Raw genomic sequence first — 22264 nt, 5'->3', positions numbered from 1 at the left:
CTACATAAGCAATCCAGTACTAAGGGATATCAAGTAATTAATTATTCCAAGTATCTAATGGTTAAAAATTATGATACTGTTACACATAGAAAGTACAAATCGAATCTTTGTCAACATAATACAAAAAGCCAGGAAATTGTTTAAATGTAATTTTGTCCAAAAGAAGTTAAAACTAGTTTCATATATACTTTAGGTGATGGGGGAGAAGGAAGAGGAAATTTGGTCCTGTTATTTCAATGGTATAGGGAGCTTTCAGTGTAAAAACTTCCTTCAGCAGTGCAGATCAGCAACTCATCTTTAAGTTACAGCCTGAGAGAATTGCCAGGACCACTGAGAGGTTACAAGTCAGAAAGCTAGTATGGGTCAAGTAGAAGGATTTGAACCCAGAGAGATCTCTCTTCAAGGTCTATCCTTGATTCACTAAGCAATTGCCTTATGTTTAATGTTGCTTTATGTATAATATTGTTGGTATGAATATGATAGTAGCAAAACAAACAAAAAAAGTCAAAGAATTCTGCACAGCTCTACAATCAACAAAATTCTCACTTCCTGTCTTTTTAACTATTCCAACCTTTAAGGACTCTGATTCAGGGTGACAAACACATTAAATAAATCTCTCCAGTTCCTGAGACCTGATATCCTGAGATCTTTCATTCAAAATGCATTTATTTTTTTTCCCTTTCTCAACTACTAAATAAATTCTAGCAGCTATTACTATCTTGTAAAACTAAATCTCATATGTTGACATTTTCCATACATCTTCTTTAACAAAAGCATATTTCAGAGACTACAGGGGGAAAATAGTAAATTTGCTCTAACTGCATTAATTTAATAAAGATATCACAACTAGATAATGAAGTATTAGTAGCAGAATACTACATCACAAAAATAATAATAAGCAAAATCATATTTGATGAATGTCTCAGTGAAAAAAACGAATTCTAGGTTTTAATAGTGTGAATGTCAATTAGATTTCTAATAATAAGAGTAATAGCTGGCATTTATATAGTGCATTGGAGTTTGCACAGTACTCTACCTACATAATAACAGGTAATATTTATATAACATTTATAAGTCTTCAAAGCACATAGTGTCATGTCATTTTTGAACAGGGTTACTCATCTGGAATGGAACAAATATGTAGTCACAAATCTATGTAGTACATAAATAAACCTCTAGTTCTTTAAACTTTTAGTTGAAAGTGTCAATATTTAGTTTAAAACATCTTTAGTTGTTTGAACCCTTTAATTAAAAATGTCAACATTTAGTTTTGAAAATTATTTTAGAAGTTTTTCCATAAAACAATTAGACAAAATACCTAAATTTAAAGCATCCAAATTAATTTAAATTCTCACAAGTTGCTTACCTGTAGATAAAATTGGCATGACAGTTGTATCTGAAAGAGTTGTCATTTCTTGTCCAATCAGCGGTGAACTTTCTCCTCCATCAAACATTCCAAAAACATTTACTTTATAGGTTGTGCCTGCCCTGAAATATTTTTTTTAATGGATATATATCTTGGTTAGCTAAAAAGGAGTTGTTTTAACTATCCAAATAAAGGATTCTATTCTTTCTTTTCCACATTATTAAAAAAAGAATCATAGAAATTGTTCCATTTGAGTTTGGGAGCATAAGAAAATATGGAGTTTAGGATGAAAATTCACCATTGCATCCAAGTGCGCCTTATGATATAATGGGAAATTGCCAGATACCATCTAACATCACTGCCCTGAGCAGTGACCTGAAAATTCAGGTGTAGGCAGGTGCACAAGGCAGCCAGAAAGCATGCTCCAAAGAATACCAGAGGTGGCTACCCACTCACAAATTCCTCCCCTGCCTCCTTCTTGGGGGACCTACATGGTGTGGACAGTTCACAAGTAGTAAAGCGGCACAGAATCTCTGGGAAGCATTTACCTTTGGACTGCACATACAAGGGGAAGAATCTGGCTCACAACTTGATAAATACTATTAAATAATATGCTTTAAGATAAGAAGAATGGCTTTTTTTCTCTGTATAGATCTTTAGAATTAGATGAAATATTTGTTCAAATTTCCATATTATTATACCAATGAAGAAACTACTAAATAAGAATTCTTGATTAAATAAAGGAATACTGAATGCTAAGATTAAGTATGTTGTTTGTTTCAATTGCATACCATATCTATGAATTCATTTTGAGGGGAATCCCTAGTGTGGAACCTCTCTCTCAATCAATGCTGATCTGTAATAATTCTGTAACTTATAGCCTTAGGGAGGTCTCTAGGAACTAAGAGATCAAGTAATTTGCCTATGGTCAGTGTTAGAGACAAGGAAGGCTTGAACCCAGGTCTTCCTGTCTCAAAGGTCAACTCCTCTCCCTTCCACCAGGAGAGGCAGCATGAGTAGCAAATCAAGTATATAGTCATCAAGAGCACAGTAGCTTATTATCCTTATTGTAATGAATGGTCACCCTCCATTCATTCTTAAACTTCCTTGTTTTCCATTGCAGAGCCCGGAGCAAGACTTTTAATCAACCCACCCTTCCCCTCTTCTGTCCCACTGGCACAAAACACAAAGTCTTGCCTTCTATTATGTCTCAAATTGGAAGAAGACTCACACTTGGGATTTCAGAATGAGTCATCTGAGCATTTTCTCAGGGAATAGTAATCTCCACATTTGGGGAGGGTTTTCTACCACATAATGGCAACACCCTGATTGAGGACTCTTGGCAAAATGCTACAGACTAGAAGCTCTTTTTTATTTTAAAGCATGGTATTGCTGCTGAAAGAAGCCACTCCTACTAAGTTGCAAAAATGTGACAAAGAATTACAGAAAGCCCCTTGTGTTTGATAATTTCCAAAATCACTGAGTTGTTCACAGCTACCAAAACTAAAGCCACACCATGCCTCAGGAAAGTAGTTTTCATCTCCACTATCTAGCAACCTTTACAAATCCCTTCCCTGAAGAGTAAGGTAAAAACTGAAGATGTTTTCCAATTTAAGCCTCACTGATTTCAATAAATTATTCGAAATAGCAACCAAAAATAATAAAATTATCTCATACCTAAGTTCTTCTAAAACAACAGTATTGTCATAGGGACCAACAACTAATTCCCCAAGCCTCTGATCATCTCCTGTAGGATGGAAAGTGACTTTGTAGCCTTTTACTTCCCCAGGGGCTGGTTCCCAAGTGACTCGGAAGCTTGACATAGTTGAGTCAGATGTTTTGAGGTTCCTAGGTGATTTGAATTTTGATACTGCAAAGAGAAAAAATAATTATATGAAATAAAAAGTCTTTTAATGGATATTAAACCTTTTTCAACAGTTCCAGTACTGAACTCAACTCAGCTGAATTCAATTTTATGTACCTGCTATGGTCAAGCAAGCTGTGTTAAGCAGTAGGGATGGACTGGTATAGGGAACTCCCAAGGGAAGAAATTCTCTCTACCAAGGCAGGTCAGCTCCTCCTTTATAACATGGACTCTCAGACTACTGCCTAGAGCACTCAGAGATTAATTGATTTGCTCAGGATCACACAGTCAGTAGGTAGGACTTGAACACAGATATGGTATGAGAAATCAGTTCTTTATCCACTATGTCATACTGTCATACTGACTCACAGCAAGGTAACAGAAGGATGAAAAACCAATCAACAAGCATTTAAGCACCTGCTATGGACCAGGTACTGGGCTCAGTGCTAGGATTACAAAAACATAAATGAAATAGTCCTTGTCTTCAATGAACTCAATCTCCCTCCCTTCAATTCTACTCTATTCAATTTAATAAGCATTTACTTAATGTCTACTATGTTCCAGACACTGTGCCAAGCATTAGGGATACAAAAACAAAATATAAAATAGTCCCTGTTTTCAAGGAGTTTGCAATCTAGCAGTAAATTTCTGGATAAAATAGACAAACAAATAACCATAAGTTAGAATAGAATAGAACTATAAGTTAGAATAGAATAAATGTATAAGAGAAATACCAACAAAAAAGGATAAGAGATTCTGGAAAGGATAAATCATTTCCAGATGAGGGACCAGAGAAAGGCTTCATGGACTAGGTGGCATTTACACTGGCCTTTGAAGAAAGAAAAAGATTAAGACAGGGCAAAAATATAGAAGTAATCCATTTCAGGCACTAATTATGACCTTAAAAAACTGTGCAGAGGTAGGAGAAGATGGACTGGGACCAGGAAATGGCATTTAGTTCAATTTGGCTATAATAGAGTCCATTGAGAAGAAATGAGGCTGGAAAGGTACGTGGGAGGCAGATTATGGAAGGTCTTGAATGTTAGAACAAGAAATTTGTACTGAGTTTCATCCCATAGAAAATGGGGAACCACTTAAATGGTTTGGGTTTTTTTTTTTGCAAGATCTTGGATTTAGAGCTGTAAAGTACCTTAGAAGCCATCTAATCGAATCCCCCACATAAGGAAATGGGGCCAAGAAAGGTTATGACTTGCCTATAGTCACACAGTTAGTGAGTCTAAGTCAAGAACCAAACCCAGAACTTCCTAACTCTAGATCCACCAATCTATCCATTATGCCAGGGGTGGGGAACCTACAGACTCAAGGCCACATATGGCCCTCTAGGTCCTCAAGTGTGACCCTTTGACTGAATCCAAATTTCACAGAACACATCCTTTTATTAAGGGGAATCTTAATCCACATGTGGCCTCAAGGCCACAGGTTCCACACCCCTACATTTTATGCCATGCTGCCTCTAACATGATCCAATCAGACCTGTGCATTAGGAAGATTACTTTGACAACAGTGTAAAGGATAAACTGGAGAGGGGAAGACACCAGAGGTGCAGTAGTCTATTACTTTTCATTTTAAGGAATGTAGCATTCCATTCAGAGTTGAAGTCCTCACCAGTCAGGAAGACTCATTAGAAAACTATCACAATAGCCTAGATGAAAAGTAATGAGGCTCTGAATTAGGGTGTTGTGTGAGGAGAAAGAAAAGGTAAGAAATGTTTCAGGCATAAAGTCAACTGTATTTGGCAAGTGACTGGACATTGAACAAAGTGAAGAAGAGAGGAGAATCCAAGAAGACTCCAAGATGTCAAGCATGGGTTACTAGGAAGACAAGAGGGCCAACAAAAGGATTAGGGAAGTTGGGAGCAGGAGCAGATTTTTGGACATGTTGAATTCAAGATGTCAGCAAGACATCTAGGAATAGATACCTAATAAGTAGCTAGGAATTTGGGACTGGAGTTCAAAAGAGCAGCCAAAGTTGGAGACAGACATTTGAATGTGATCTGCATAGAAGCAATTAAAGCCAGGGAATGACATAACACCACTATGGGAAAGAGTGTAGAGAAAGAAGGAAAAAGGGATACCTACTTATAGGGGACAAAAAGAGGAAAAATAACCATCAAAGGAGGCAAAGGAGTTGTCGAAAAGTTAGGACAAGAGATAAGAGAATCAGAGTCAATGTTTCTTATAAATGCTCATACACCGAGTTAAATTCTATCCTCTTCCCTCATCAGTTTCAATAAACTATAAGCTCAGTATGAGTCAAGGGTGGGATGTAACAGCCAAAACAAATAATGAAATCTTGGGTTACCTCATGAGAGGCAGAGTGCCCAAGACTTGTAAGGTATTAGTCATATTAAATCTTGTCCTGGTCAGACTGAGTATAATCATTTGGGAAAGACATAGGTAAGATGAATAGTATGAAGAACAGAGAGAACAGCATGATCAAGGACTTTGGATCATTCTATGGAGGATTATTTGAAGCAACTGTCAGTAGTTAGTCTGGAGGAAGGAAAACTTTTTGGAAAGGAAACAGGGTGGATGAGAGGAAGGTACACTAGTAGACTTCAAGTGTTTGAAAGACTGTCACATAGAGGAAATAGACTTGTTATTGACTTCAGAAGTCAGAACCCAATGGGAATTGAAAAAAAAAAGCATAGTTAAGAGTTGATATAAAGAAAAGCTTCCTAACAACTGGCTAACCAAAAATGGAATGGGCCCTGGCACACAGCTAGGTTCTCAAGTAAGAATGGAATGACCACCTACTGCATATAGTGTAGATGAGATTTTTATTCAGGTATGGGTTTAATGTGTCTCTTATGTCCCTTCAAACTCTGGGGTTCTAGGATTCCAAGAGCTTAAAAAACACCTTTAAAATTATACATACATGTGGTTCCTGATCCTTGCCTGTGTTTTCCTTCTCCTGTCTTGTAAATTGGAAGTACTGTGATGTCATATGTGGTTTGAGGCTGAAGTCGTTTTAACACAGTTGATGTGACTGTGGGGGGCACTTTGGCCACCATCTGTCTTCCTCCTCCACGAGGCCGGTATACAATGCGATAATTCACAACTTTCCCAGGTGCTGGTTGCCAACTGACTCTCATTGTTGTTTCCGTCTCATCATCAACTCTCAGAGTCCTAGCATTTTGAGATACTGTGGGATGCAAAGCCAGATTAAATTGCAGGTCAGTAAAAAAGAAAACATGTTATATAGTAATAAAACACCATCTAAGCAAAAAGTAACGATCTATGCTTTGATATTCAAGTAATCTAGGAAAGGCAGACTAGCCTAGTGGATAAAGTTGTAGACCAGAATTAAGAAGACTTGAAGACACATCCTACCCCCTGACATTTGCTAACTGCTTGATTATTAGCAAGTCAAAACTTCTCTAAACCTTAATCTTCCCATTTATAAAATGAAAATAATAATAATAATACCTTTAGTACCTACCCCATAGGGTTCATGTGAGGCTCTAATGAAACATTCTTTGTAAAATGTTTTCCAAATCTTAAAGCTCTATATGAATGTCAAGGATCATGGTGCTTCATAGTTCAGCACTGTAATCTATTGTAAACTGAGAATAATAAAGGATCCTAAGAGACCTTTCTTGCCTGTCCCCTGAAAACTAGAAGTCTAGATCCTAGGGATTTCCTAGTTGAATGCTAAGGAATTTAGAAAAGAAAACATCCTTTTCCTGGGACAAGCTTTTAGAAATTTTATCCTACTCCCATCTGCAAAGAATTTCTCTTAAAACCCAATGCCTTGAGGAATTTCACAGCTGTTAGTTCTGCAAGGGAATTTTGACAGGGGCCATTGCAAGGAGTATAAGAGTGACCCAGAAAATTATTTAGCCAGAATGAAGGTTATTAATGAAATTTCTTGTGTTCTCTCCCAAGAAAAGGTAAAGAAGAGGGATATAAAAAGATAAGCCATTATATAATGTCTCAATAGTTTTAAAATTGGTTTGTGAAAATTTAGTCTGACAGGAATCCTTCATGTCTGAAGTGTTTGCTCAAGGCATAATAAATATCATTGGAAAAAATAATCTTTCTCTGATATTTAGGTGATTTTTATTTAATGAAAGGGTAATTAAACTTCTAACAGAGATCATGTAACTTCTATTCTTTACTATGCCAATGTGGTGTTTATATTCTGCCAATACTGTTAGCATTTTTATTTCATTTGTTCAGGAATTAGATACTTCAAAAGCTTAGAATAATTTTATATAGGAATAAACTGTAAGCTCCTAGGAAAAATTATTTAAAATTTCCCCTCACTATTTGAAAGAGAGAAGGGGCAGGGGGCATAAAGAGGAAGAGTGAAGGGAAGGGAAAAGAAAAGAAAAGGAAGAAGGGGGAGGGAAAAGGAGAATAAGGGAGGGGAAAGAGGAGGAAAAAGGGGAATGGAAGGAAAAGAAGGGAAGAGAAGGGGGACGTGGAGAGAGGGGGGAAGAGGAAAAGAATATGAGAGGGAAAGGAAAAGGGAGAGAGAGAGAAGAAGGAAGAAAGAGAGAGGAAGGGAAGGGGGAAGGAAAAAAAGAAGGGGATGAAAAAAGGAAGGGAAAGAAGGAGATAAAATGAAGAGAAAGAGAAAGGAAAGAAAGGCAACAAGACATAAGGGATAGATAGCTTGCCTCTGTTAGGAAGAATTGGGTTCAAGTCTCCGACCTCTGATACTTAGCCTAATGTCAGAGTTCCAGGCAACTCTGAAAGACTGTAAGGTTCATATAGGTATTGGTAAGAGAAATTCCCTGACTGGGAGCCCCCAATGCCAAAGATATTATAGATCTTGACAAAATAATAATAACAATAATAAAAATAACAAAGTAACTTAAAATACCATGGTCATTCATCTTTGTCCAGGTAAAGAATTCTCAAGCTAAATATCGACCAAAGGTGGATTTGTATAAAAGTATTCCAACAGTAATGTCAGCTCCTCTCCTAATTTGCTCTGGTAACATTTGACATGGCCTGATGATAAGTATAAACCACCATACTAAGAAAAACTACAATTTCCTGCTCTGGATCCCTTATGGGCAATGGCAGGGGGGAGGGGGAGGGAAGGAGGATATGTTAAATTGCCACTGATGAACTAACTGAGTATACCAAGAGACTCCAACAAAAGAATAGCTCAGGAGCTTTCCACTACAATAATCAGGAGCTCTTAATCTTTTTTTGTCATGGACAACTTTCTAAAATAATGTTTCTAAATACAGAAGATACATAGAATTACAAAATAAGCTAATTATATGATATACTATTATCAAAATATGGGGGGTTTTTTTTTTTGGTTTTTGCTTTTTGGAAGGGGGAGAGCAATTGGGGTTAAGTGACTTGCCCAAAGTCACATGGTTAGTGTATTACGTATCTGAGGCCAGATTTGAACTCAGGTCCTCCTGACTCCAAGGTCAGGACTCTATTCACTGCCCCACCTAGCCACCTCCAAAAGATGTTATTGCTTTTTTTTAATAAATTCACAAACCTTGGGTTAAGAACCTTTGTATTAAGGGATTATGGAGGGCCAAAAAACTGAATGATTTGCCAAAAAAAATATTAACCTTTTAAAAAGCAAATACAAAATCTTAAACTTAGGTGTTCAGTGAATCTGTACTCTTATTATGTCCAGTAATGATGGATATGAAGAGAAGAGAAGTGAATAAATTAAAATACAAAAAAAAATCTAAGATATTTTCATCTAAAATGCATTCAAATTCAACTCACAATTTTCTATTATTACAAATTATTGGATAAAGAAAAACCAGTTTGAATGAAAAGAAAGCTAAAAGCTTTCCCATTTAAAAAAAATTATAATGTCTTGCTTGGGCTCTTAAAAAAAGGTGATGTCAACATTCACTGAAGTGACTACTGGCTCAGGATCCTGATTATTATCAAATGTGGGTTAAGATGTAGTTTGTGTGGGCCTGTCCCAGGAAAGGTTTAAATTATAGGATCATATACTTTGAGCAAGAGTTCTTAACCTTTTTCATGTCATAGAGCGCTTTGACAGTCTGGTGAAATCTGTGGACCCCTTCTCAGAAGAATGTTGGAAGGTTTTTGTTGCTGGGTTTTTTTAATTCATAAAGGCAGAAAATGCAAGATTTCCAATAGAGGCTAGGGAAAATAAAGATGTCTTTTTTTTTTCTCATGCAAGTTCAAAGATCTCCTGGAATCTATAAATGATCTCTTGGAGGTCTATGGACCCAGGGTTGAAAACCCCAGATTTAGACCTTGAAAGAACTTCAAAGGGGGCAGCAAGGTGGCACAGTGAATAGAGCACAGGCCCTGGAGTCAGGTGGACCTGAGTTCAAATCTGACCTCAGACACTTAACACTTACTACAACCTTAGGCAAGTCACTTAACCCCAATTGCCCTGCCCTTCCCCCTCCAAAAAAGCAAATAAAAAAATCTAAAAATAATAAAAAGAAAGAACTTCAAGGCTATCAGTAAAAAGAAATTCATTTTACAAATAAGACAATAAGTCCCAGAATGGTTAAATGAATCACCCAAGTTCACACAAATAGTAAGCAGTAGGAGGGGATTTGAACCCAGGTCTCCTAACTCCAAATTTAGCACATTGTCAACCATTCCATAATGACTCACTTTTCTACATAAATATGTGCTGAAATACCAAGAGTTCTGGCTATTACATTCACAGAACTAGTTTTTAGTTCAATACTAAAAAAAAAAAAATCAAACCTCTTCAGAATGAGTATCAGATCTCTTCCTCTTACACAAGTTGCCCAGTCTAATTTCACTGATCTTCAAAGTTTAGAAGAATGTAATATGATCATACAAAAAAATCCTTGGGAGCTGTTACGAATAGCAACCAGCACTCCAAAAATCTGTTACCACTCCCCTGATACAAGTGCTAAGATTCCCAAGCTGTGCAAATACTTAAAAATCTAAATATGTTTAAACCAGACTTTTGAATTTCATGCTTCATACTGTGATATCTTGCAGGCTTCTTAGTTATATCCTTTATGATAAATTACAGAAAATAACAGAAGGAAACTTCAGCAAATTTCTGTACATCTAGTGCTAATTATTAACTGACCCTCAGGCTTTTGGAAAAAGCAACTAGGTTGGCTCACCACCACAAAAAAAAGTTGCATGGTGCATGTCATGGCATCACCACCATGACATCACAGTCCTCTTCAAGAACAAAGGACAAATAACGACAACATTGACAAGTTGTGCTATGCATTGCTGTACTATCCTCTCTTCTCCTCGCCTCTCCCTTCGCCCCATGTTGCTGACGTCTCCTCTCTTCCGTGGGATGCCTCCAGGTAGCAATACCACTAAACTAACTATCTCAGACTAGGAACACATACCTATGTATACACACACATGCATCCACATGTACATATGCATACACATACACATACACGTACAAGTGCTCATACATTAGCTCTCTATCTACTGGAATCTTGGCCATAACTCCAATTCAGAATTCTAAAAGAATCCCACCATATTCCTGTACTTTACAATGTTTCCAGAGCTATTTAGCTGAAAGCTATATTGAAAGTACTCAGCAAAATGTTCCCTACTGGAAGCAAAGAAGACAGGATAAAACTTTTCATACCTTTGAAGTAAAGTTCCTCGAAAGTCTCATCTGTGCTACAAATAAAAATGGCCTAGACACCCTGCCCCTTACCTATCGCAACTTTTCAAGAACATTTTCCAAATTGTTTTATCTTTCACAGCAAAAGTTTAAACAAAACTCAGAGATGGCTAATGGAACAAATAAACTGCGTTCACCCTCTAACAAGTTCTCTAACTTCAACCTTTAAAGTAGTTGACCTCAACCAACAATGAAATTCAATGCTACTCTGGTTTCTCCCAGTTCAGAGGAGGCCTTTTAAATTCAATAACAACAAAATCAGTCAACAAGTGTTTATTGAGAAAGTACTATGACTCAGCTTCAGAGAGGTAGAGAGCAACTTAAGATTTCTGCCATCCCACATGTTTTTGAGACTAACACATTCCTATTCAATAATTCCCTTCACAAGAACTTATTAGAAGATTCACACCTTCAAGAAGACAGCACATAGAGCATGATTTTTGGCAAATGCAATGTTTGTCAATCTTTAGACACCTACATTTAAAAAATTTTCCAAACACAGAAAGGATATGCTTTTAATAATCAAAGAAATTAATTGGAAGGTTCACTCACATGTTATCTTAATTTGCTACACATTACTTATTTTTACATCAACTGAACTTCTGCCAAAAAACAATCAAAATACTCATCCTTAAACAACAGCCAATACATTCCAGATATAATATGAAATTTACCATGGAAACCAACTATGTCAATAACTATTCTGCAAAATTTAATTTTCTGCTAAATTATGTAGAACTATAGAGAATCTGGTTATGTTTGACACAAGCCAGGACCAAATTTCTTTGTCTGAGAATGTTAATTTACACTAACTCAATTCTTAGTTTAGCCCTTGAGATTTTTCTCTGGAAGTAAACAAATTAGAAGGGCAGAAAAATCAGTAATGTCAGTCACTGCACACTTCAATTCTCCACTAGACCTGAAAGACTGGCCATTGACCTGACCTAGTCATCATTTTCTTTTTAATAAAACAACATAAAGATGCATGCCCTCTTACCAACAGTTCCTCCATTCCCCTTTCCTAAAATTCCCCTTCCCTTACAGAGGGCAGAAACAGAAATCCCAGGCAAGAAACAATGAGAGTAGCTTAAGGCACATGACCAATCAAGTATTATTTGGAGTCAATTAATTGTCTTTGATAACTCCATAATAATCAATTAACACATTGTTATCCCACTCAGTACTCCCTAATTCAACTCTAGAAAGAATACTAGGTCTCAGAAAAATAGGCAACAATGAGTCATGTGGTCCGGTTGAGGAAGCAGCTTTCTGATGTTGAAAGGATGGACTTTCTTACTTCAAAACATTTCCACTTCCTCCCCAACACTTCCATTGGCCCTAAGATGTGGCATTGAGTTTGGTATAAAGAAATTAGAATGGTTACTACCAACATTTAAGGGATCTTGAAAAGCAAGGTTCATTAACAAGAAGATAACTACATATAACCTAACTAAACTAAAAGTAAATAGGTGGAAGAGATTTTCTGAGTTTACTTTCCTTTCCTAGCAAGTAATGGCGCTCTTTGGCTCTTTGGTCCTTTCTCACATTCATCCTTTCTCCCAATGCTTATAGGTACTAAATTTCCCCAAAATAAACAGCATAGCTTTAGCTGATTTGGATTTGGAGTTGGTTGAACCTGATTTAAAAATCCTGCCTTAGACATGTACTAGTTTCCTCATATGCAAAATGGGAGAGAAGACTGAATCCAGTGGCCTTAAAAGTACCTTTCAGCCCAAATCTATGATCCTATGATCCTTTCTACAATTCCTGAGTCTTAAGCTTCAATATGAAGCAAATATATGTAGACTGGAGAACCAACTATACATATTCACACTTTTAAACATCTATTAATACACATTGACCAGAATCCATGAGATAATAAATACTAACAATGTAAAATGTCACCTACATTCAGTTGTAGCTTCTCCATTCAAAGGATTCCCTTCCCCACTGGTGTAGGTGGCAAATATAGAAATCTTGTATTTGGTCTCTGGTTGCAGATTTTCTATCACAGTATGAATTGCATCTCCAGGAAGGTTCTTTTCTCCAGCTTCAACATCATCATAAAGGGATCTCCATGTAACTCTGTAACCACGAACCATCCCTGGAGCAGATGTCCAATATGCTCCAATGGAAGTGTCAGTGATATCTTTAGTAATCAAGTCCCGAGCAGAACCTCGTTCTACAAAAGAGAAATTTTTTTTAAGAAAATGAATCCATGCAAGAATATGCATTATACATATAAACATCTAATCCTTTCTTATTTTTTTAAATTTATATTCAGTTCATAAAGGATTTTGATCTCAGAAAGATCCAAGTTCAAAGTCCTTCTCTGACATTCACTAGCTGGATGACTCCTAGGTAATTCTCTACGTGCCTCAGGTAATTCTCTAGGACTTCTCTATTAAGCCATAGACAGGTTGCATCTGAAGTAATGGAGTGAGTTCCCATACAGGGAGTTCCCAATACTGATAAAATCATCAATTATATCATCCTCATCCTTACTATTCAAAGGGTTGTTTCAAGTACCTCAAAATCAATCTAAAATTGAAAATATCTTCTACCGACAATGAGCCCCTCCCGCTATCTTCTCTATTTCTACCAAAAACCAACTTTATTCTCATTCTGCCAGGTTTGAAACTTCAAAATCATCTTTCGATTCTTTCTTCTTTCTTGTTCCCCACATCAACTTGGTTACCCGCTCTTGTCACTTCTTCCTTAACAAAGCTTCTGATATCCAACCCTTCTTACTCATCCCCACTGCCATGACTCCAAATCAAGTTCTTATATTACTTAATGCAAAGGGCTCTTTTCCTCCAAAATTTTCCCCTGCCTCTCTATCATAAAAACTACATAATTAATCTTCTTTAAAAGCCTAGTCAGCGGACAAGTCTAACTAAAAACTTGGCCTCTTTGCTGTTTGTCCCACAAGACATTTCATCTCCCAACTCCATGCATTTTCACTAGCTGCCCCCCATTCCTGGAGTTCTCTCCTTCCTCATCTCTGACTTCTAGATTCCCTGGCTTCCTTAGGTTTCATCTAAAATCCCACCTACTGCGAGAAAGCCTTTTCCAACCCCCCTTAGTGCTATTTTCTTCCCCTGAGATTATTCCCAATTCCTCCCGCATATACCTTGCTTGTAGATAGCTATTTGCATGTTGTCTCCCCCCACAATACTGTGAACTCCTTAAGAGCTGTTGTTGGTTTTTTGCCTTTCTTCATCTTCTCAACTCTTAGCACAAAGCCCAACCCATTGGAGGCACTTAGTGAACATTTGTTGATTTGACTTCTATTATAAAGGATAGTCTTGGTATGGCACACAGGGCCCTCCACAATATGACCCCAATCTATTTTTCCCATGTTATCTCCCATATAGCTTACACGTACTATCTTTCCCCATCTATAAAATGAGGTAATTGGACTAAGTGAACTTTTACTTCCCTTCCAACTCTAAATCTATGAAAGTTATTATCTCCTACACCTCAGGTTAGTCACTTATCCCCTCTAGTCCTCAGTTTCCTCACCTGTAAAATGAGGGAGTTAGACCAGATGGCCTCTAAGGTCTCATAAACCCAGATTAATGATCCTTTGTATATATTTCTATCCCCACTGCCTAGCACAGTATAAGGTATTACATAAATGTTCATTGAATTACCCTGAATGGAATTGCATATCTCCAATTTCTTTTCTATTGGCTCAAATGTCATTATGATATCTCTCTTCTATTCCCTCTATAAAATACATTCCTAACTTATATCTTCAGGATTTTCCCAAGGACTTCATCTTCTTTCATGCCTCAGTTACCTTGGGGCATGGACAAGGTCCTCAAAGGTTTTTTCCTACAATTCTACTGTGTATGCATATATGTATGTGTATGCATGCATATGTGTGTATAATGTATACATATATACATATTATGTAGTATACATTAGATGTTATTAGAGGTATATATAGATATAGAAAAGAATTAGGTGTTTAAAGCTGAAGACAACCATCTAAATCAGCTAGCCAACCACTCCTCTTTTAATGAGAGCCTGGGGAAGTTCACAGTGAACTTGCTGACCATCTCATAAACTTGCTGACCATCTCATACCTATCTACTGGCAGAAAGTTCTGGGACTGGACCTCCAAAGTCTCCTCATTCATACAAAGCCCAGGGCTTTTTCCATTGCTCTGTGCTTTCTACCAGTCTAATTTAAACAAATCTCCAGCTCTAATGTGTAGTTCACTAAAACTCTAAAATATGGCCTCATTCTAATGGGCAAAACTAGTTACAAATATACATTCCTTGTTGTTGGCTTTTATGGAGTTATAAATGTGAAAGGATAACCTTTCAGTGAAACTGGGGGAAAAAATACCCATTCTTCTAGAACACTGGAAAAGAATTAGTTATTAAAAGGGTCTATAATCTAGAATGGGGCAGGGGGAATCACTGAAAATTTCTGTTCCCAAATTCAAGCCCTTTCATTCAATAAAAAATATTAATATAATCCAAATGGAAAATAAGAAAACCCAAACCACAGCTTTCTCCCAATAAAACAGCTACTCTTTCCATATTTTAATGTAATATAAATATACAAGTCACTTTATATTGGCTACTTCAAATAGGATTTCTGCCATAATATGACATCAACATAAAACTATCTGCTTTCCCAGCATAATTTTTAGCAAGCAATTGCTGGGTGTTCAAGCAAGTAATACAAAAAGTCACTGTAAGAATTCTTAAGATCATTATTGTTTCAACTATCATAAATTTGCCATAAAGAAGGGAGAAAAAATAATGTATGCCTTGCAGTTATGTACAACAACATTCTAGAACCTGGAAAGAAAAGGTAACAGAGGAAAGAAAAGCCACATTGAACAAAAAAAAAGATGCAGTTCAATGAAAAGGGAAAAAAGTTGGGGCTTTTTTTCTGAAACCTCAAGTTCAATTGGAAACTTCTAACTCTATTATAAATAACTTAAGTGGCTGACAGAACATCCTTTCTGGGATGGGGGAGAAGGGGAAAATTAAGCATGCATTTCACTACAATCATTAAAACATTTCCAAAATCATAGTAATTTATTTTCTTTCAAAACTTATGACTGTTTCATATAAGGTGGGGAGGGGTGGCTGTGTTTCTCTGAAGCTCTCTAAACTCCAAAAGTGACCACAAGTCATGTATTTTCTTTACATGCAACAACATGGAAGTACTGCTTTGTAAGAACACCTTTGCACTAAATGTTATTCAGGTAATAGGACTCTGGATTTGACATATGCAGTATATGGATACAGTCACAGAATCAGCAGGGTTCTCTGTGACTACAGAGTGAAACTTGCTATCTTTACAAGGAATCTCTTCAACAACATATAAAACAAGTGGTGATACAGTTTCTACTCTAAGACTTCGAGGGTGAAGCCACTACCACTACTTAAAGGGAAACCACCTGATAACCCCATAATTAGCTTCACTCTCATTTCCCCAATCATCTATCTCTTTGACATCTTCCAACTTCCACTTCTCCCACCTCCCATCCCCCTTAAAATTGCTATTTGTTTCTGGAAAGATTCCAAACCACCCATAATGTCAAGAATTAACATTTGTGTTGAATGTAGACTCTAGACAAATTTCATCCCCAGGCACTAAAGCAACCAGTAGATGAAACTGCTATACTACTGTCTGAGATCTCTGAGGAATGGAAGAGAATGGGAGGGATTTCTGGACTAGTGCCAGACAAAGTTGTTCCAAGTCAACTGAACTCAATTCAGTTCAATTCAAAAACTACTGTGATATGTTTATCATCCTTAGACAACAATAAAATAGTCTTTGTCCTCAAGGAGCTTATATTCCACTGGGGGGAAATGTAATACACAGATAAATGAATAATGTGCATATATCTCACTTTTTCACACTATAGAAAATACTCACTCCATTTTTGCCTAATTAATATCTTGTGACCATTAGACTCAGTAAAAGAGATTGTTCCCAAAGATACCCTCTCCTTGTACCTCTCCTCCCTACTAAAAACCAACTCAGTGAAGCATTAGTGAAACACAAAAAGCATGACTATGAAACTACAGTTGGCTCCAATGTTGCAGTGGATTTGGGTTTTTTTTTTTTCACATTTAATGCTGGGATGGTTTGGGAGTGGGGAACAAAAGACATCGACACTTCCAACTTGTACTTATTTTCTCCCAAGGATTTGCTTCTCAGTCCATTTTTATTCCTACTTGCTACAATGCTGTTTGTGACATTATACTCATTCCCATGACAACAGACTTCAGTGTCACAAACACAGCTGAATGATTTCATTTTGAGAACAAGTAGGTGGCCGGTGGAAAGACTGTAAGAAAAATACAAACTCAAACATACTTCTGAACTCACTGAAAAATGGGCAAAGAAGTTTACTAGCCAAGTAAAGGAATTTTTCTCAGGGTTTTCCCCTTTACTATTCTCTGTTCTCAATTTATACGTGGCCTCTGAATCAAGAGGACTTGGGTTCAAATCCAACATCTACCACATTCCGGCTTTGTGACCCTGGGCAAGTCACTAAACTGCTCCCTTCTCTAGGTCACTTTCTAAGACTAAGTTCCAGAGAATGTGCTAGCCTGACTTGATAAAGGAAATTCTGCCCCAAGGAATTCCCTACACTGATGAAATCAGAGATCTTGTCCAAAAAATAAAATAAAACTAAAGTAAGATCTTTGTAAAATGGGTGAATTTGTGATGGTCAATAGTTTTAAAAAGAAAAGATTGTAGAAAATTGTTTTTCAAACATAATCCCTTTAACAAGGAATGGATTAAAAAATGAAAAGTTTTCTAAATCAAACTGTTCAAAACATCCAATCATGACTTATTGAAGCAGGACTTATTGATCTGGGTAGAATAAAACATAAATAGTCCAGTTTAAGTATTTTTTACTCCCCATCTTTCTCCATACTACAGTCACTCTCTATAGCCAAAAAGTAAGTGGACTCAAGGAAAAGTTGGCTAAAGTCAACAGGAACCTCATCCAGGACCTGTGGTTGAAAAAGTAAACAAGTAGCAAAATTTAATGACTTCTAACTCTTAGTAGTGAGTCAGTTAATCAAAGACATTTATAAGTACTGAGCACCTACTGTTTGCAAAGCAATTCTCACTTCCTGATTCTGTGCCCTTTTTACAGACACTATAGCAGTTTCTTCAATCCAGTAATTTCATGCTGGGTATATGACCCAACTAGTATATTTATTATAAGAAAATAAACTCCTGCTAAACACTAAAATTCCCCAAAGAGTTCAATATTTCTTACTTTAACAATTAAAATGAGGTATTATGTGAAAAATAAACAAATGGAGAAATGGAAACTCATGATATTTAAAGTCCAATGACCTGGATGACCTTGTTCTCACTAACTAGCTAGGTGAACTCAGGAAGTTACAACCTCTCTGGACAAAAGTTACCCTGTGTAAAATGGGAGATTTAAACTCTTCTCAGTCTTCAACATTCTTGAACACCTTTGCAACACTTGACACTATTAACCATCTCTTTTGGGATACTCTCTCCTCTGTGAGTTTCCATGTTGCTGCTCTCTCCTTCTCCTACATTTCTGACTCAGTCTCCTTTTCTAGATCTTTATGTAACACTTGCTATTTGTGGGGTACACCCCCTATTATCTCCCCTCTTTTCTCTCTATATCCTCTAACTTAATAATTTCATCAGTTTTTGAGTGACCAGCAATTTTTATTCCTCAGAGACTATAGTAGTATATGATCTACAGCCATACAGCATCACCAGAAGAATACTAGTTTTAGGAAAATGGATTTTTTTGTTTCAGGAAGAAGTTTAATGCCATTAAAAGTACTGCACAATTTTCCAAATGTAACCCAGCCTACTTTCTTCCTCCTGTTTTATTCTGGGCCCACTATCATCTATCTGCAGTGCTTGTCAAAGATATATGCACTGATATATAAACTTGAGAGTCTTTCTGGTCAGCTAGGTGGCACAGAGGACAGAGTGCTAGGCCTACACTGAGAAAAAAAAAACTGAGTGAGTGAAGAGCACTTATTATCCATATGCAGTTGGATAGAGAGACTCTGTTGTTGAGTTTTTTCCAGTTGTATCCAACTCTCCATGACCTCATATGGGGTTTTCTTGGCAAGATGCTGGAGTACCTTGCCATTTCCCATTTTACAGATAAGGAAACTGAGGCAAACAAGATTAAGTGACTTGCCCAGGGTTACACAGCCAGTGCCAGATTTGTATTCAGGCAAGGTATTCCAGTATCGTTAGTGAGCACATTTCCCTGTTGTGTGCCTTGCTTTATATCAATGATCAGAGGGTAATGAAGCAATCTCTGCTATTTCACCTTTCACACAATTTCATTATGGCATTAAAATATTTGAGAAAGATATATAACTACTAGACAGCCTTTTAAAGCTACATTTTGTTCTAGTTCACCAAATATATTGATGTAGTCAACAAAACACAACCACAGTAGTATTTTGAAATCTCTGTACTTTTCAGTCAATTATGTGATTGAAAAAATGCAGTCTGCTATAGAGTATCATTTGAGAAGGCCTACCTTTTCTTCTTCTCATACTTCCTTCAAGGATTCCCTCAATATAGAGGCAGTGTGGTATGATGGAAAGAGAATTGGGTGTTCTTAGCCTCCTGTTCTGGATTCTTCCCCGTCCCAAAAAAGGTGCCAAGTACCCAAATGTTTTCTAAACTTTCTTCTACCCTTTCCGTAACTCCCAGACCAGGCACTCACTGTGGTGTAGAAACAGGATAGAATCTGATAGAAGTTATTCACATGCTCTTGATGGGTCACTTTTTAGTGTGAATTAATAATAGTCACTGTTCTGCCTCAACTAGATTTTTTCATATTAAGCTTCATATCTCTAATTGTGGAATAGTTGGTTATCTCCACAATTTAAAGAATATTGAGCAGAGGAGAAGTCATTTTGAGGGTCTAGCCCAAGGATCCTAAAATGCTACTTTATCAGGCCAGCCCTAAAGATTGAAAAAATAATAAAGTATAATGAAAGTAGTGTGAAGTCTGGAGTTGAGGCCTACGTTGATATACTAGCTCTGGTTCTTAATTCCTCCATGACTTTGAGCAAGTCACCTAACCTCTGGGCCTCAGTTATCTCATCTGTAATACATATATATATATACTAGGTACTTTCCAGCTCTAAATTTATGAACCTATTTTGTCATTCTCAGGCAATGAAACATTTGAAAGCAGTCCACAATCTCATTTGATCTACTTTCCTATAAAGAAAATAGGAATTAGTTCATAACTGGCTGTTAGAGACCTATTATTCCAGGGTTAGGAACTTGTGTCCTTACTGGCTTCTTCCAGGCCCTAAAGGCCACCCTTTCCTGGCAAAGGCCTTGTGCCTACTATGAGATTTCATATCTCCTCTCTCTTCCTTTTCCAAGTACAGATGGGGGTCTTAACCCTAATCCCTCTCTCTACTTCTCCAAGATTCCAAAATAACCTGGACACAGCTACAAATAAACAAGACTGATGATGGGCAAAATTTTATGGTTTTTCATGAATATGACATTTTTTAAGATGTTATCAAGGTGTGATATTAACCTGTTAATGTTCTGATAATCTACATTATATGCCTCTACTTCTTATGTTACTCTTGCTTCTGAAAATGTAGCTTCTGACAATGTAGTCTGTAGTTTCCTTTAATCTCTCCTTCAGAGGTATGCATCCCTGAAAGGCAGGTACTTCTTCTTCTCCTACTGTTTGATAACAGAGGGCATAGCTGGGAGGAATAGAAAGAAGCTGCAGAGAGGCAGATCTGGGCTTGAAGTAAGGAAAACCTTTTTAACACAGCTGTCCAAAAACAGAATAGATTGCCTTAGGAGGTAGGGAGTTGCCTACCACTGGAGGTCTTTAAGCAAAGTCTGTATGATGGTAAGTATGCTGCAGAAGGGATTCTCATTCTGATATGAGTTGAATAGATGACCTAAGGCCCCTTCCAACTCAGAGAATCTGTGATTTACAACAGAGTCTATTTACTCTGCTGCAGGAAAGAGAGCAGGGATAAAGAATAATGACCCAGCTCTCTCACTATTTCATACTTGCCAAAATCTGATACATCTTTAGAAATGTTGATGCTGGAAAATTTTACCTGATTTTCCAATGTGCATAAAATATCATCAAAAACTATTTATTAAGTGCATGTATCACTGTGCTTGGTGCTCTACAGGGTAATTTAGACAGGTGGCTTTTCACTGCTCTTAATGTCTCCAAGTGTTTAATTTCTACATCACTTTTTTTCCATATACCAAGCCAAACAATTAATATCTCATTTAAGTAACTTTCCTATATATCATAACCCTTTCCGTTACACAGTCTAAAAACCAAATTATTGCAGAGTTCAACCAGAGCTGTAACCAGGCATCCTAGCAGCCAGGGCAAAGTTGGCAGGCTAGGCTCAAAAGAGAGGGGAAGGAGTCTACCACGCCGGAGCTATGATGATCTGCTGAACAACCCCCAGAAGGAGGTGAAGAGGAAAAAGGAAGGCACAGAAACAAGTCACTTTGATTGGACCTAGTCACTCTGAACAAATCTCAGGATGAAGAATGGGATGGGATGAGGTATAGGCAACCATACCAGGCAGATCTGTTCTCAGACACTAGCTATGTGACCCTGGGCAAGTCACTTAACCTTGTTTGCCTCAGTTTCCTCATCTGTAAAAAATTATCTGGAAAAGGAAATGGTGAACCACTGCAGTATATTTACCAAGAAAATCCCAAATGGGATCACAGACACAACTAAAACAAATGAACAACAAAAACATGCCAGGCAAGAAGAATTCTTAGGAAGAATTCTTAGATAAAGAATTCCTAGGAAGAATTAGCAGGCAGGAAGCAATAAGTATGCTGGCCCAGAAGAGCAGTAGGATCCTTGTGGTACCCCACCATGTAGGGTCCACAGCTATCAAACTGATCTTCCTGAAACACAAGTCTGAACATATCACCTCCTCTTCCAGTGGATCTCCATTAGCTCTGAGATAAAACGTAAAATTCTTCATTTGGCTCTTAAAGTCCTACATAACCTGACCCCTTCCTACCTTTCCAGTATTCTTACAGTTTACTTCCTCTCACATAGTCTGTGATACAGTGACATTGGCCTCTTTGCTGTTCCTCACACCAAAAACTCTCAGGATTTTCATTGGCTGCCCTCCATGCCTGGAACTCTTTCCCTCCTCATCTCTACCTCCTGGCTTCTCTGGCTTCCATCAAGTCTCAGCTAAAGTCACACCTTCTATAATAAGCCATTCCAAGTCCTACTTAATCTTAATACCTTCCCTCTGAGACTACTCCCAATTTGTCAGATAGATTACATGAGTATATTATATCTATATTAGATAGATAGATAGATAGATAGATAGATAGATAGATAGATAGATAGA

The 22264-nt window shown here is 37.2% G+C and overlaps 1 protein-coding gene across 4 annotated transcripts in view; it reads right to left on the bottom strand.

Annotated features, from left to right (window-relative positions):
* COL12A1 (collagen type XII alpha 1 chain) overlaps positions 1-22264 on the bottom strand; it is a 145590-nt gene that overhangs the window by 81474 nt on the left and 41852 nt on the right. For 3 of the 4 annotated variants that reach the window (XM_069067009.1, XM_069067011.1, XM_069067010.1), the window contains exons 13-16: positions 12772-13044; positions 6129-6395; positions 3044-3236; positions 1367-1488 (exon numbers count right to left, since the gene is read on the bottom strand). The exons of the other annotated variant lie outside the window; for it this stretch is intronic. In XM_069067009.1, coding sequence (XP_068923110.1) covers positions 1367-1488; positions 3044-3236; positions 6129-6395; positions 12772-13044 — 855 coding nt within the window. The remainder of the gene's footprint in view (positions 1-1366; positions 1489-3043; positions 3237-6128; positions 6396-12771; positions 13045-22264) is intronic. 4 annotated transcript variants of the gene reach the window in all.

Source organism: Petaurus breviceps, unplaced genomic scaffold (genome assembly GCF_028583685.1).
Source record: "Petaurus breviceps papuanus isolate PSGF00001 unplaced genomic scaffold, PetGlider_PUasm1.0 90734, whole genome shotgun sequence".
In the NCBI taxonomy this organism is placed as follows: domain Eukaryota; kingdom Metazoa; phylum Chordata; class Mammalia; order Diprotodontia; family Petauridae; genus Petaurus; species Petaurus breviceps.
Note: the sequence above shows the minus strand (reverse complement) of the source record. Positions and strands in the feature narration are given on the sequence as shown.